The 16,921-nt window shown below is 40.4% G+C and overlaps 1 protein-coding gene across 4 annotated transcripts in view; it reads left to right on the top strand.

Annotated features, from left to right (window-relative positions):
• LOC140200229 (interleukin-18 receptor 1-like) overlaps positions 1 to 15,862 on the top strand; it is a 47,028-nt gene extending 31,166 nt beyond the window's left edge. For 3 of the 4 annotated variants that reach the window (XM_072263234.1, XM_072263237.1, XM_072263235.1), the window contains exons 8-12: positions 5,838 to 5,970; positions 6,396 to 6,541; positions 9,481 to 9,624; positions 10,480 to 10,641; positions 14,010 to 15,862. In XM_072263234.1, coding sequence (XP_072119335.1) covers positions 5,838 to 5,970; positions 6,396 to 6,541; positions 9,481 to 9,624; positions 10,480 to 10,641; positions 14,010 to 14,338 — 914 coding nt within the window. In that variant the 3' untranslated portion in view covers positions 14,339 to 15,862. The remainder of the gene's footprint in view (positions 1 to 5,837; positions 5,971 to 6,395; positions 6,542 to 9,480; positions 9,625 to 10,479; positions 10,642 to 14,009) is intronic. The other variant, XM_072263238.1, reaches the window with a different exon arrangement.
• The last annotated feature ends 1,059 nt before the right edge of the window (positions 15,863 to 16,921 follow it).

Genomic DNA, 16,921 nt, shown 5'->3' with positions numbered 1-16,921 from the left:
GCCGCGAACATTTGTAGGAAATATGTCCAGCTGCAGCCCCTCACTGACCACGTTTAGCAGCTAGGATTGCTCCTGCAACTGCTCTGCGGAAGATCACAAGAAATGGGCACCGAGGAGTGTGGTAGAACAAAGGTATCTGGGAATACAGATGCATAATTCATTGAAAGTGGCATCACATGTAGACAGGGTTGTGAAGAAAGCTTTTGGCACATTGGCCTTCATGAATCAATGTATTGAGTATAGGAGATAGAATTTAATGTTGAAGCTGCATAAGACATTGATGAGGCCTAATTTGGAGAATGTGTGCAGTTTTAGTCACCTACCTACAGGAAAGATGTAAACAAAGTTGATACAGTACAGAGAAACTTTACAAGGATGTTGCTGGGTCTGGAGGACCTGAGTTATAAGGAAAGATTGAATAGGTCAGAACTGTATTCCTTAGAACGTAGAAAATTGAAGGATTTGATAGAGGTAAGCAAAATTATTAAAGGTATAGATAGGGTTAACGCAATCAAGCTTTTTCCACTGAGGTTAGGTGGGACCACAACCAGATGTCACAGGTTAAGGGTGAATGGTGAAAAGTTTAAGGACAACGTATGGGGAAACTTCTTCACTTAGAGGGTTGTGAGAGTGTGGAATGAGTTGTTGCCAACACAAGTGGTGCATGTGAGTTCCATTACAATGTTTAAGAGAAGTTTGGATAGGTACATAGATGGTAGGGGTGTGGAGAGCTATCGTCCCAGTGCAGGTTGATGGGAGTAGACAGTTTAAATGGTTTCAGCTTGGACTAATTGGGCCAAAGGACCTGTTTCTGTGCTGTATTTCTCTATGACTCTAAATTGCAGAGTTGTGGACACAGCTCTGTACATTATGAAAGCCAAACTCCCTTCCATGGACTCTCTCTGCACAGCAAAGCAGCCAACATAATCAAAGACATCTCCCACCCTGCACATTCTTTATCTTCATCCCATTGGGCAGAAGATACAAAAGACTGAAAGGATGCACCACCAGGCTCAACAGCAGCTTCTATTCTGATGTAGTAAGTCTATTGAATGGTCATCAAGATAACAATGATGTCTTGACCTCACAATGTACTTCATTATGGCCCTTGCACCTTAATATCTACCTGCATTGCACTTCCTCTGTAACTGTAACAGTATATTCTGTATCTTTTTTTTTGTTCTTTTACCATCTTGAGATACTTTGTATGGATTGTATTGATGGAATACAAATAGTATTCTCACTGTTCCTTGGTACCTTTTAACATTAGTAAACCAATTACCAATTATCATGCGGAAGGACAAAGACAAGCAGCCAAAGGTTATTGTACGCATTGGTATTAACAATATAGATACAAAAGGGTTGAGGTCCTCCCTATCAACACTAGTGTACGACTGGGTGAGGAACTCTTTCTCTGAATCTTCTGCTCAGCCTGAGAACTTAACCTTGAGAGAAGAGGGAGAACTTAGTAGCTGCACTGTTATCATGCACTCAAGATGAGATTTACTGACCTGTCCCTGAACAAGTTCTGGATTTCTGTGAGTGAGGAGTATTCTGCCATTCATAGGAAAACAATGAACATTTTGCTGCAGTTTTCAACTTCTTACATGTGTGAGCAAGCATTATCTTATCTAACAAGCATCAAGAGCAAGGATAGAAATAGTCTAATTTCAGTTGAAGGTGAAATCCGTGTATGCTTATCTCAAATTCCACCCAGATTTGAGAAATTTGTTATGTTTGTCTTATGAGTTTTTAAAATTTATGAAAGGGAAAGAGATTCATTTCAAGAAAGGTCAGCTAAAAATTCATTCTTTACTCAAAAGAGCATTGACAATTATTTTTGGATTATTATGTCTACAACTTACTGATTACACTAATGTATCGTGTGCTGAGACCTGAAAATTATTTAAAGGGTTCCTCCGGGGCAAAAAAGTTGAGAAAGGCTGCCTGGGGTGTGATGGAAGTCAGAGTACCATGTGAACAGGAGAAACAATATGCGATAACACCTGGGTTTGTAAATTGGTGAGACCAGAGTTCGAGGCTTAGTGTTCGGTGATAGGTGGGTGATCGGAGTCGATGCCGAGGATCGGAGCTTAAGGGTCGAATCGGGAGGTCGGAGCCCTTAGTCCGCGAATCTCCGCGTGTCCGCTGGGGAAGTCAAAAGTCAATGTAACAAGTCCGAGTCTGCTGGAGACCAAAGGAAATGGCGTGCCCTAGGGATATAGTACTGATAACGTGCCAAGGGTAGGTGAAAGAACGGGACTTGTAATATATAGACCTATTTCCTTTAGAGCAACGACCCCCCCCCCCCCAGCAGTACGTTTAGATCTGTTGCGTGCGCATGCGATTGTACTCTTCTCTTGCTGCAAAGCTATCTTCCGCCTGCGTGCTTTTAATTGATTGAGATGTAATTCTGCACAGACACGACAAATTGGCGACGAGTACGAACCTGAATTGTCAGAGAATATCACGAACTGCATCAACAGTTACGGGACGGAACAGCAAGGGTTAAACAGTACGAGAAAGCCGAAAGGGACGTTAGTAATAGTGAAAAACACGGTGAATTTAAAGTGAAAATAACGTGGGAATGGCTTCAGTCGGGAAAGTTGACGAATTTTATAGCGCGAATGAAGGCTGGAAGTCGTATATTGTGAGGGTGGAAATGTATTGTAAATCAAACAAACGTGGAGGAGCAAAAGGAAGCCCCTACACTTACTAGCTTAATTGGCCTAAGTAGGTACAGTCCTTATGCAACTTAGTAACCCTTGCAAAGCCAGCAAGCAAGACGTTCGACGAGATTATGATTTTGCAGAATCACTTGAACCGGAAACTAAAAGGAACCAGTCAAAAGATGGAAGCATTTCTGAATACATTGCAGAACTGCGTACTTTCCCAGTACTGTGACTTTAGAGATGGACTTAACTAACGCATTAAGAGATTACGTGGCATGCATAGTCAAAACACTCAAAACGAGATTTTTGGCAGAAAGAGACCTAACCTTAGAATGGGAATTGAGACTGCAGCAAATGATACAGCAGAACTGCAGAAAAGGAGGTTAGAATGTGAAATGCACAAAATGTCCCTGAATGGAGCAAAAAGCCAAAGATGTTATTGATGTGGCAGATCCTCCCTTGATGCAACTGACTGTTAGTTCAAAAAAAAGTCTGCAGAAAGTGTCACAGACAAGGTCACACAGAGAGAATATGCAAGGTAGACAAAAAGCTCAACCAAGAGAAAAATCTCATATACAAAACTAAGCAAATGCATAAAGTTTGCTAGTGTCAGATTACCAGTCCCTTGTGTCTGTTTTCAATCCAGGAAGGAAATTCCACTGATGACTGCTACCTGGTTACAACATTGGGCACTGTTCCTAGGAGCCCACTCTTATGACAAGGGTACCGCTGATGTCATGTCTTCCACTATTGGCCACTGAGGAAGAAAACTCTTCATACTGTGACCCAGCAGGAGTGTTCCACGCCACATTGAACGACCAGTTGCTGGTAACAAATTCTGAAATACAAAGGAAACAAGGGATGACCCAACATTGTCAAAAGTCAATGAAATCACCGTGCAAGGATGGCTAGCTCATGGTAACCCGACGTTTCCAGAGTTCTCAGTGAGACGAGACGAACTGTCAGTATGTCAAAGAATGCTGATGTGTGGATCTTGTGCTGTGCACCAGAGTGTTTGAAAATCTGCATGAAGGATACCTGGGTACAGTCAAGATGAAGAGTCTCACCCGGAGCTACGTGTGGTGGCCGGGAATAGATAAACTGATTGAAGGTTTGTCCAAAAATTGTTCTGGATGTCAAAAAGTTCAAAATGCACCCCCATGGGCACAGCTACACCCATGGGAGTGGCCATCTTCACCATGAAAAAGAGTACACATTGACTTTGCTGAGCCATTCATGGACTCCGTGTTTCTGTGCTGTGGATGCTCAGTCAAGTAAGGCCAGAGGCTAGACCAATGAAGTCATCCACCTCAGCAAAGACTGTCTCCTCCTTGAGGACTATCTTCACCATAAGTGGCTTACCTGAACAAATTGTGAGTGACAATGGACCACAGTACACCCCAGGAGGAATCCGACTGTACATGAAGAAAAATGGCATTAGACATTTCAAGTCAGCTCCTCACCACCTATCAATGAAAGGTTTATCCAAACCTTCAAGAAGTCCATAAAAGCAATAGACAAGAAGGACATTTCTCTATAGCACAAGGTGGACAACTTTGTTTTTGTGTATTAGAGCTCTGTCCATGTGAGGACAAATCAAACACCTGCAATGCTGTTCATGAACAGGAATCCAAGATCTTGCATCGACCTCTTGAAACCAGATCTCTGAGAGAAGTGCAGAGTAAACAGTTCAGCCAGTTGCCAAGTGAAGCAGCGAGGAACTTCGAGTTTGGATAGGAAGCCTGCGTGGATAATTACCAAGAAGACAAGTGGACATCTGGTAGAATAGCCACAAGAACTGGACTATTGATGTGCACAGTGGGTGCTGGAGATCAGACATGAAGATGCCACGTTGACCAGATACTGGATGCTCAACCGAAGAACACATCTGAGTTGACTGCATCCAACAAGACGGACATTTTACAGTCACCGGACTTGCCTCTCAGAGACTTTCATGTCATTGACAGTAACGTGACACCGGAAACTGAGGACATTGATGTAGACAAGACACCTACCAAACCTGATGCCACTCCACAGGTCCAGAGACGCTATCCTGAAAAAAAACAGAGCACCACCTGAAAGACTGAACCTTTAGAGCTGTGAAATTAGTTATGGACTGTTATTGTGAAAGCATGTTTATTTGGAATATGGGTTTATGAAAGGGAAATTAAATGTTTTGTGCATAAGCAGTTCTATGTTACATTGATCTAAAGGGGGAGGAAGTGTAATGTATGGATCTATTTCTTTTAGAGCAATGACCCCTCCCCCTTAACACTATGTATTAATCTGTTGCCTAAACATACGCTGTTGTCTGCGCATGGGCATTGTGCTGTCACTCTCTCATTGCAATGAGAATACACCAGTTAAAGCCATTTCACGCATGCATCCTTTTATTTAATTGATATGTAATTGTGCTGAGACGAAACAGGACTTGTTTGCTTTTGTTGATCTTTTGTTTGATATTGTTCTGTTTTGCTGAGTTCTGTGTTGGTCTGCCAGGCACCTTGGGCATCCTATGTGGGTGCCGGAAGGTGTTGTGAATTTGTGGGCTGCACCCCACCACACCCTAGGGTGTGTAGGTTGTTAATGCAAATGACACATTTCACTATATGTCTTGATGTACACACGGTAAACAAACTTGAATGTTGAATGTACTTAGAAGGGATATTCCTGGAGGAATATCCAGCAAGGCCATATGAGTAGAATTTAGAAATAGGAAAAGTAATTACTTTGATGCTATTATACTATAGGTCCTCAGTAGTCAGCAAGGTTTAAGGGGGGATATAAATTGGGAAATCGTAGAAAGGTGCAGGAAAAATATGGCACAAATAGTAGATTTTAATTTCCTCCAGCATTGACTGAGACTGCCATAGTGCTAAGAAATCGAAAGCGGAAGAATCAAGTGTGTCCAGGAAAGTTTTCTGAAGCAATATGCAGATAGCCCTACAAGAGAGGGGACAGCACATGATGATCCTGTTTGGAAATGAGGCTGCAAGTGGCTGATCATTCAGTGGGGGAGCATATTGTGACCAGTGACCATAATTCTATTAGGTTCAAGATAAGAAAAGAATTTAGTTAATCAGAACTGTAAAACATGTTAAAATAATTAATTTAATAATGTTATAAAATCAAATTATTTCCATCACAAGCTTTTTTTTGTTTTAGGAGTTGCAACAGAAATTAAATGCAAAGCTATTCTTGGCTACAAAAACAATGAACACTGCATGCTGTATTGGTTATTTAAGGAGAGGGACTTTGATGTAAATGGAGAAGATCCTGTCTATGAAAGCCGTAAGAGGTAGGAGATATACTGATATAGATTACACTCTGCCCATTGTCAATGTTTTTGCAGCAAATATAAATTTTTGGAAGCAGTATCCTCCAGAGTTCAAATATTGATTGTGTTAAATTTCCAATTTATTGCTTAATATTGGCTGTTGTTTAAACTGGAAGGTCCTCCGGGATGACTGTCATTAAAGTAAATAACTAATATTTACTTTAACTGTAATTAATGAAAAATCATAGAAGAAAGTAAGTTTTATTCTTAGTGTTACTAATCCAAAATTCCATGGAGCTTGAGTAAATGTGCAATTATACCAACATATTCCATTTCTATAAGCAGCTTAAAAACATGAATATTTCTGTTAATCTCTGGCGTTGGATGCTTAATTAACACAATTCTGTATTTTCAATAATGACACTCTCACAATCTGTTCCCCTTAGTCCTGTCATAGAAGGCAATAGAACATATCAGATAAACACCCTGGTGTTCAAAAGAATTGAAGCGGAGCATCTGAATGAACCTTTCATTTGTAAATTAAGTTGTCCAGAGACTGACTTAAATGGCACTGTCACACTTCTGGAAAAAGGTACTCATTAGAGTAATAGAATAATAAATTGAAGTTGGATCATTGGATTACTGATGGTCAAAATCAGTGAAAACTAAGCATCTGGATTAAAATGTTCTGGATTTATTTTATGATGAATTAGTTGTTTTTAGATTGAAGATTAATATGCTGTGTGCAATAATAGTGTTGCTTGGGTTTTCTCTTGCAGTGGCTGCTGCATGTCCATACCTGGATAGATTTGACTTGTTAAGAAAATAAGCAGATAGAAAACAGGGCCAACAGCAGGTTATATCGTACTTTGATCCCTGAGTGTCCTCCATAGCCCTCAAGACCACTAGTACAAAATCCATCCATCACACTTTAGATTATACCACATTATTCAGAATCCATAGCCTTCTTGAATAGTGAATTGCAAAGATTTATAATGGTAAAAATTCTTCCTCACCCAAGTTTTATATGGCTGACCCTTTATCCTGAGATCATACTTCATGGTTTTATGATGTACCATAATGTTGAATTTCACTACCTTTGTTGAGCGCTTTAATTTTGTACAAGCACTCATCTTAGTTCATCAAAAAGGAAACAAATATTAGAATGGGAGCATGGTAATATGAAAAGAGGCCAATTCTGTATAGGCTCTTTTTAAAAATTGTAATGCAGTTACCTATCCTCTTCATTCTCTTCAAATTAAACGTGTGAAAGCAGTGTACAAGATAATAAGAGGCATAAAGTGAGTTGATAGCCAGAGACTTTTTCACAGCAGAGTTGGTGGCAGACGCAAATACATCAGGACATTTAAGAAGCTCTTAGAAAAATAGATATCTATGTAGGAGTGAAGGGTTAGATTCATCTTAAAGTTGGTTATAAGGTCATGAGCTAAAGGGCCTGGACACTGCTGTAGTGTTCCATGTTCTTTATTGTAAAATCTCAGAAGCATTAGAACATATTAAAACTTGAAGGTGTTACTGTGGTTTTAAAGGTTCATTTATTATCAAATATGCAGTATTCAACTCTGAGATTTTTCTTCTCCAGATAGTCACAAAACCAAGAAAAATGATAGAATTCAGTTCAGAGGGAAACAGTAAACCCACATATATAAAAAAAGGCAACACAATCATCAACTCCCAAACCCTCCTCCCCCCTGCACAAAACGCAACAAGAACATCAGCCGCCAAATCTCCCTCTCCCCGTAGAAAAAGAAACCAAAAAATATGCAACATCGATCATCAGACCCTGCCCACCACAGAAAGTGCCACAAGAACATCAACTCCCAAATCTCCTTCCCCTGCAGATAAAAAAGAGAAAGCATGGGTGAAAACACAGAATATAAAAACTATAAGACTGAAAGAAAAGTCTGTAGTCCATTGTCTAAATCCATAAACACAGAACACCTTGGTAACATCCTCAGATGAACAGCATATAACGTTCATCTGTTTTTTTTCCCCCTTTCAACTATTGGTAGTTGGTGGGGAAGAAACAGATGAAGAGGAAAACCAGTAAAAATCTTGTTGAAACCAGAAGGTGGAAAAATGGCATGAATCAGCAAGAGGGTAACATGAGATAATTGAAAGACAAAAGCAAAATGTTTCTTTTGTCAAACTAAACAGTAATGGCATTTTTTGCCACCACTTCAAAGATGAGCTGCTTCCCTTTCTTGTTTATCTATTTGTGTGTGATAATTTTTTGTTTCATTTTGTTCTTTCCATTTTTAAATGCTGTTTACAAAGTAAATTCTTCCCTTTCTATAGAAGGGTCCAAACCTGGAACATTCATTATGTTGATTGTCCCATTCCTTCTGCCTGACCTGTTACATGTTTCCAGCAGAATTTTACATTTTGTGTAAAGCATTAAATTTGGATCAGCATGAACAAGTATAATGGCATCTACTGGTAGGAGCCAGGAAAAGGAAGAATGAGAAGTGGGAAGATAGGGCTACAATCATGAGTTTCACAGAACCGGCTGCAAATTGATAATCGGTTGCAAATTAGAATGTGTCAAAAATTATACTTACGTTATAATTAATTCTTGCCCATTTCAAATAAGTGATAAAAATAAAAGTTGAAGAACTTGCAAATCCAAAAATCCGTATTAAAATCAAGAAGTCTTGGAAACACTCAGCAGATAACAGCTATATAAAGATAAATGGTCAAAATTTCAGGTTCATGAATGTTTAAAATAAGCCACCAATACAATGCACTGATAAACAAAATCATTGAAGCCCGCCAAGTGGTATTTGCACAATGTCAATACTACATAACTACACAAGCAAGAGAAAGTCACTCCACCCCTCTGTTCTGCTCCACCATTCAATAAACTCAAGGCTGATCTTGTACATCAACAGCACGTCCTTCACAAATCCTGTATCTCTTCAGTTTCTTATTACCTAAAAACCTATCAATCTGTCTTGAATGTACTTAGTGATTGAGCCGTTACGGGATTTATGGGCATTGCATTCCAAAGATTCGCTAGCCTCTAACCTCTGGGTAAAGATAAACAAAAGAGACTCAGCAGGTGCTGGAAATCTAGGCGAAGTCTTGATGAAGAGTCTCAGCCTGAAATGCTGACTGTTTATTCCTGACCTGCTGAGTTCCTCCTCCAGTGTTCTGTGTGTGTTCCTCCAGCTAAATAAATTTCTTGTCATCACTCTACTGAATAGTTGACCCCTTATTTGAGATTGTGACATCTAACACTTGGCTAGAGAAAATATTATGCCAACATCTATTTTATCATTTATACATTTCATTGAGGTAATTTTCTAATCATTTAAATTCAGGGGATTAAAGGGTCAAATTAGCTAATTAACTCCATTGAACCATTGCCACATAACCTCTCACATGTATGCTTTCCATTGGGAGGAAGATAACTGAAAACTGTGGGGTTTTATGTTCTCTGTGACTGCAATTTTTGATTGATACTCTGCATTAATGAGACTGATCACAAATTTTATTTATTTTCTGTAGGCAAACGTGACTGTAGTCTAATATTCCTGCTACTGTTTACAACCTTGGCTGTTATCATTATTATAGCAGTGGTCTATGCCAGGTTCAAAATAGACTTGGCCCTTTGCTTCAGGGACTTAATTTCCATGGATGAAACTCTACAAGGTAAAATTCTGAAAATAAATGTATGCATAAATCTTATTTTGATTCATATCAAAGCTGAATAGATAAACCCTGAACTGAAGTGACGGATTATGTTCATGGACAGGTTGACGTCTTTCCCAACCAGGATATCAACACATCTGTAAATTTAGGTTGCAGTCACCTGCACCTTTCCACATCCTAAGCAGTCGATTGTGAATTTGTGCATATACCAAAATTCACTATAAGTCACAGAAACCTAAAGACTTTCACTGTACAAATGCTTTTAAAAACAACATCTGCAGAACCACCTTCCAATTCCAACCACAAGCAACCAGGTGTTATTAGCAGTTTTGGTGAATTTCACAGCTCTTCACTCTTCCCCCTTCCCCACAAGCTTCAGACTTTTCCAGGAAAGTGATATCTACTAGCCTGTAAGTGCAAAAATAATTTTGGTGATTGGCACCTTGGAATTGTTTTATGTGGAGTTTATTTTGAACAGATTCTTTATTCTCAGTGATGATACATAATTTCTGTCACAAATACACTAAGTAATAATTTGTTTACATCATTTAAACTGGGTTCACTATGGGCTCTAGGATTTGGTCTAAATTAACATGATGTTATGCAGCCCAAATTGATCGAGTAGGCAGAGGAAAGCAATTTTGTCCACCCATTTGATGAAAATGGGTAGGTCATTACTTACTGTTTTAAAGGTGCTCTTTGCCATCAGTGAAAGCCTAAAGATTTAGACCAGCAACTTTTTACAACATGCATACTAGTGACTGGAGTGCAGCTCATTCATTGCTTTACAAAGCAATAGTCATCACACATAATAATCAGTGTATTAACTATAATAATTTTGGATTTGACTTTCAGACAGTAAGGAGTATGATGCCTATGTATTGCTTCTTAAGAGTAAAGAGGCTCTCATCTGCGCTGAGGTAGAAGCTTTTGCTTTGAAACTATTACCCACAATTCTAGAACAAAAATTTGGCTATCGCTTGTGCATTTTTGAACGTGATGTTCTTCCTGGAACAGGTACGATTGTCTCTTCAACTTAATTGCAGTACTAAGATGTACAATTTATATGAGAAAATACATTTGTTAGCAATCTTCATCCTTGAACCTTTTGTTTTGTTTCTAAACAAGACTGTGACGATCTCTGCACTTACTTTTTGTTTGATACTTCAAGTGTGCTCCTGTTGAGCCAGACCCATCCCATTCCCTTCCACTGAATTTCTATCTCTCTTTAATCTCATTTCATTCATTCCTCCTAATGTCAACAAAACTTTGATTTCTAGACAGCATACTAATTAGTATTGTAAATACTTCCTTCCCATTATACATTGTGTTAAATTTGTTCATGGGATATTGGCAGTGCAGTGTCAGATTTAATTGTACATCCCTGTTTATTCTTGAAATTCTGATGGTGAATTATTTCATTTGGTGATTACAGCCAGTGTGATGAAAGTATACCTGTCAAATTGCCTGAAACTATTGAATTTAACTGTTTCTTAAGTTAATGTTAGGCCTCATTGGAAAAGAGCGTGAGGCCACAGACAGGTAGGTCATACAACGTTTGTAGATATAGAATTAGAGTGACAGGCAACTGGAAGCTCAGGTTAACCCCTGAAGAATGAATGTAGATGCACTACAATGTGATCACACAATCTGCAGTGTGCTTGGAATCTCCGGTGCAGTAGACACCATATTGTGCTTCTCAAATAATACAACTATACTTGCTTCTTCCACTTCTTCTAGCAGTTTGCTCCATAAACTCACCACCCTCTGCATGAAAAATGTGCCTAAGTCCCTTCGAAGATTTTACCTTTCACCCTAGAACAATGCCCTTCAGTTTTGGACTCTCCTACTATAAGAAAAAGACTATTGCCATCCATCTTAATTATGCCTTTCATAAATGTAAGTACTACTACAAAGTTGCCCCACATTCATCTGTGTTCCAGTGAATGAAGACCTAGTCGGGCCAACCTCTCCCTACAACTCAGGCTCCCTAGTACTGGCAATATCCTTGTACGTATTTCACTGTACTCTATCCCTTGTAATTATTCTCCTGGCCCCTCTGTTTCATTACATTCCCTAGTGCTTTAAACATACGTAGTACAAGTCCTATACTTGTTTGACTTTCCAAAATGCATCATCTCACATATATTGTATCTGTGGCCCACTTGCTTAACTGATCAAGATCATACAATCACCTATGATAACTTTCCTCACTATTGAGAACACCTCCCAATTTTGTGTCATCTGTAAACTTACCAATCAAATCTCGTGCAGTCACATTCAAATCATTTATATAAATAACAAATAGCAAGGGTCCTAACATTAACACCTGTGGCATACCACTAGTCGCTGGCCTGCATTCTGAAAAACAACCTTCAACCACCACCCTCTGCTTCCGAACTTCAAGCCAATTTTGAATCCAACCAAGTATCACTCCTTGGATCCCATGGGACCTAAACCTTCCTGACCAGCCCTGTCAAGGCCTTGCTGAAGTCCAGTTGACAATATCCTGCCCTACCTTCATTTATCTTTTTGGTTACTTCTTCAGAAAACTTAAAAGATTACTAAAGCACAACTTTCCACACACAAAGCCATACTGACTCTACCAAATTAGACTTTGTCCAAATTATGGTGGATCCTGTTCCTCTGAATTCCCTCCAGTAACTTCTCCATCACTGGTGTCATATCAAACAGTCTGTCTTTCTCTGGGTTGTCCTCATTATCCTCGTCAAACAATGGAACAACATTAACTGCCTTCCAGTTTTTGGGAACTTTACCATGGCTTAAAATGCAGCCAGTATCTCCACAAGGGCCTCTACAATTTCTTCTCCAGCCTCATCACAAAGTCCGAAGTCACTGGGGAATTGTCCACCTTAATGCACTGTACGGCCACTAATGCCTCCTCACAGGTAACAGTGTTAACAGGTAACAGTGTTAACAATTCAAGTCAATGATCTATCATCAAAATTCTCCACAGATGTTGCCTGGCCTGCTGAGTATTTTCAGCATATTCTGTTTCAATTTCAGATGTCTAGAATCTGCCAATTAATTTTTGCCTTTGAGAGTAAATTCCTGATCTAAGAAGTTTGACAAATTTCAATTATATAGCTGAGGAGTAGCATAAAACAAAGCATTTTGAACATAGAAAACCTACAGTACAATACAGGCCCTTCAGCCCACAAAGCTGTGCCGAACATGTCCTTACCTTAGAAATTATCTAGAGTTACCCATAGCCCTCTATTTTTCTAAGCTCCATGTACCTTTCCAGGGGTCTCTTAAAAGACCCTATCGTATTCGCCTCCACCACCGTCACTGGCAGCCCATTCCACGCACTCACCACTCTCTGAGTAAAAAAAAAACAACTTACCCCTGACATCTCCTCTGTACCTACTTCCAAGCACCTTAAAACTGTGCCCTTTTGTGCTGGCCATTTCAGCCCTGAGAAAAAGCCTCTGACTGTCCACACGATCAATCTTGTACACCTCTACCAGGTCACCTCTCATCCTCCATCGCTCCAAGGAGAAAAGGCCAAGTTCACTCAACCTATTCTCATAAGGCATGCTCTCTAATCCAGGCAACATCCTTGTAAATCTCCTCTGCACCCTTTCTACGGTTTCCACATCCTTCGTGTAGTGAGGCGACCAGAATTGAGCACAGTTCCCCAAGTGGGGTCTGACCAGGGTCCTATATAGCTGCAATATTACCTTTCGGCTCTTAAACGCAATCCCACGATTGATGAAGGCAAATGCACTGTATGCCTTTGTAACCACAGAGTCAACCTACGCAGCAGCTTTGAGTGTCCTATGGACTCGGACCCCAAGATCCCTCTGATCCTTCATACTGCCAAGAGTCTTTGACTTACCAAAATGAACCACCTCATACTTATCTGGGTTGAACTCCATCTGCCACTTCTCAGCCCAGTTTTGCATTCTATTGATGTCTCGCTGTAACTTCTGACAACCCTCCACCCTATCCACAGCACTATCTACAGATATTTTAAATATCTGAGTAACAAGGCTAATGATCTGTAAAGTAGCACACACAAAATGCTGGTGGAACGCAGTAGGCCAGGCAGCATCTACAGGAAGAAGTACAGTCGATGAAGGGTCTCGTCCCGAAATGTGGACTGTACTTCTTTCTATAGATGCTGCCTGGCCTGCTGCGTGTTTCTTTCAGTTAGTCCTCACGAAGGGTCTCAGCCCGAAACGTCGACTGTACTTCTTCCTATAGATGCTGCCTGGCCTGCTGTGTTCCACCAGCATGTTGTGTGTATTGCTTGAATTTCCAGCATCTGCAGATTTTCTTGTGTTTGTGATCTGTAAAGTAGCAAGGGTTGGTGATTATTTTATTAAATTATTTGATCATCAATTTTTTTCTCTTTGCAGCTTCTGTCGATGAAATTCTTTACTACATCAACAAATCCAGAACCTTGATTATAATACTCTGTGCTGAATATATAGCAAATGACAGTTCTATGTATGGCTTGATGACAGGTCTTCATCAAGCCTTGGTCGAGGGGTTAATAAAGCCAATACTCATTGAATATATTCCAATAAGAGACATTACATTTTTACCACTGTCACTTCAGCTTATTCTGAAATCAGACAGGACAGTGAAGTGGACAAATGAATCTCAACCACAGAATTCATACTTTTGGAAAAAGATAAGATACCTTATGCCAGCAAAATACACTAAAGCAGCCAAGCGCTCATGAGGTGAAAGAACAATTTGCATTTTGACACCAGAATCTGAAGATCAAGTGATTATGCATTTACTGGTATTGAGTCGTGGAAAATTTGTGGTTCTGTGGCACAAATAGATTGGTAGAATAAATAGTTTTGAGTTAGGTGAAATCTTTAATATTTTGAAGTGAAATTGCAAAATTTTTGCCAAATAGAAAAAAAACAACACAAGTATGGAACAAGAAATAGTACTGTATTGTGACAAATCTTTGCCCTTCTAATCTGCAATCTACAATATCACACCTCAGTATTTAATCTGATTTCGTCAACAACTGAACCAGCCTATACAAAGAACTATAGAGGATAGGTTACGCATTCTAGACGTAGATATGAGTCAGGAATTCAGGAAGGGTGGGCAAACATAGAGAAAATTATGATCATCAAGGAGATAGTGGTGAAATGTATTTGGAACTATGAATTTAGAAGTCATTGGATTTTTTTTTAATGTACTTCATCCTAAGATTTCAAAGAAGTCGTATGTGAGGGAACTGAAGTGTTATTTTTAATATCCCAAAATTTCCTTGATTCTGGGATGGTTCCAATAAATTGGAAAATAGTAAATGCAACCCCCCTTATTGGGAAAAGGAGAGATAGAAAGCAAGAAGCTATAGCTTAGTTAGTTAGCTTACTATCCATCATACAGAACACATTAGTCGAAGTCAAAGTACATTTATTATCAAAGAATGTATAAATTATAAAACCTTGTTTATTTACAGGCAGCCACATAGCAAGAAACCTGAAAGAACCCAACTAAAGAAAAAAAAATAAAAAATGAGAATATCTGCAGATGCTGGAGATCCAAGCAACACACACAAAATGCTGGAGGAACTCAGCAGGCCAGGCAGCATCCATGGGAAAGGGTACAGTCGACGTTTAGGGCTGAGACCCTTCGTCAGGACTGGAGAAGAAAAGATGAGGAGTCAGAGTAATAAAGTGGAGGGAGGGGAGGAAGAACCACGCGGTGATAGGTGAAACCAGGTGGGGGGAGTGGTGAAATAAATAAAGAGCCGGGAAGTTGATTGGTGAAAGAGATACAGAGCTGGAGAAGGGGCAGTCTGATAGGTGAGGATAGAAGACCGTGGAAGAAAGAAAAGGGGGAAGGAGCAGCAGAGAGTGGTGAAGAGAGGGAATGGTGAAGGGGAGGGCATTACTGGAAATTTGAGAAATTGATATTCATACTACCCAGATGGAATATAAGGTGTTGCTCCTCCAACCTGAGTGCCCTCACCGTGATAGTAGAGGGGCATGCGCTGACATGTTCGAATGGGAGTGGGAAATGGAATTAAAATGGGTGGTTGCCGAGAAATCTGGTGGATGGAGCAGAGGTGCTCCATGAAGCAGTCTCCCAAACTATGTGGGATCTCGCCGATACAGAGGAAGCCACACCAGGAGCACCGGATAAATTAGCTGACCCCTGCAGAGCCACAGGTGTTGCCTCACCTGGAAGGTCTGTTTGGGGCCCTGAATGGTAGTGAGGGAGGGGGCGTAGGGGTGGTTGTAGCACTTGTTCCACTTGCAAGGATAAGTGTCAGGAGGGAAATCAGTGGGGTGAGACAAATGGACAAGGGAGTCGGTAGGGGTCAATTCCTGTGGAAAGCAGAAAGTGGGAGGGGTGGAGGGAGATATATGCATGGTGGTGGGATTCTGCTGGAGATGGTGGAAATTACAGAGAATTATGTACTGGATGTGGAGGCTGGTGGGGTGGTAGGTGAGGACAAGAGGAACCCTATCCGTGGTGGGGTGAGGTCAGATGTGCACAAAATGGAAGGGCTGTGGTTGAGGGCAGCATTGATGGTGGAGGAAGTGAATCCCCTTTGAAGAAAGAGGATATCTCCTTCATTCTGGAATGAAAAGCCTCATCCTGAGAGGAGATGCAGCAGAGACAGAGGAATTAAGAGAAGAGGATGGGGTTCTCACAAGTAGCAGGGTGGGAAGAGGTATAGCCCAGGTAGCTGTGAGAGTCAGTGGGTTTATAACAGACATCAATAGATAAGCTGTCTACAGAGAGAGAGAGAAAGTGGAGGGATTAGTCAGAAATGGATCAAGTGAATTTGAAGGCAGAGTGGAAGTTGGAAGCAAAGTTGAAGTCAATGAGCTCCATGTGGGTGCAGGAAGCAGCGCTGATGCAGTCAATGTAGGGTAGGAGAGGTTCAGGAGTGATACCAGTGTAGCCTTGGAACATAGGCTGCTCCATGTAGCTGACAACCAGGCAGGCATAGTTGTGACCCATGCGAGTGCCCATGGCTACACCTTTTGTTTGAAGGAAGTAGGAGGAGCCGATGGAGAAATTATTGAGGACAAGTTCCGCTAGGTGGAGGAGGGTGGTGATGGAGAACTTCTGGGACTGGTAGAAATAGAGAGATTTGAGGCCTTCCTGGTGGGGAATGGAGGTGTTTAGGAACTAGACATCAATAGTGAAAATAAGATGATCGGGGCCAAGGAACTTGAAATCATTGAAATAATCAAGAGCATGTGAAGTGATATGGATGTAAGTAGGAAGGGACTGAACCGGGGGATAAATGGAGCCAAGGTGTGCAAATATAAATTTAGTGGGG

Source organism: Mobula birostris, chromosome 7, assembly GCF_030028105.1.
Source record: "Mobula birostris isolate sMobBir1 chromosome 7, sMobBir1.hap1, whole genome shotgun sequence".
NCBI classification, from domain to species: domain Eukaryota; kingdom Metazoa; phylum Chordata; class Chondrichthyes; order Myliobatiformes; family Myliobatidae; genus Mobula; species Mobula birostris.
The sequence above is the reverse complement of the archived record's forward strand: the minus strand, read 5'-3'. Positions and strand labels throughout refer to the sequence as shown.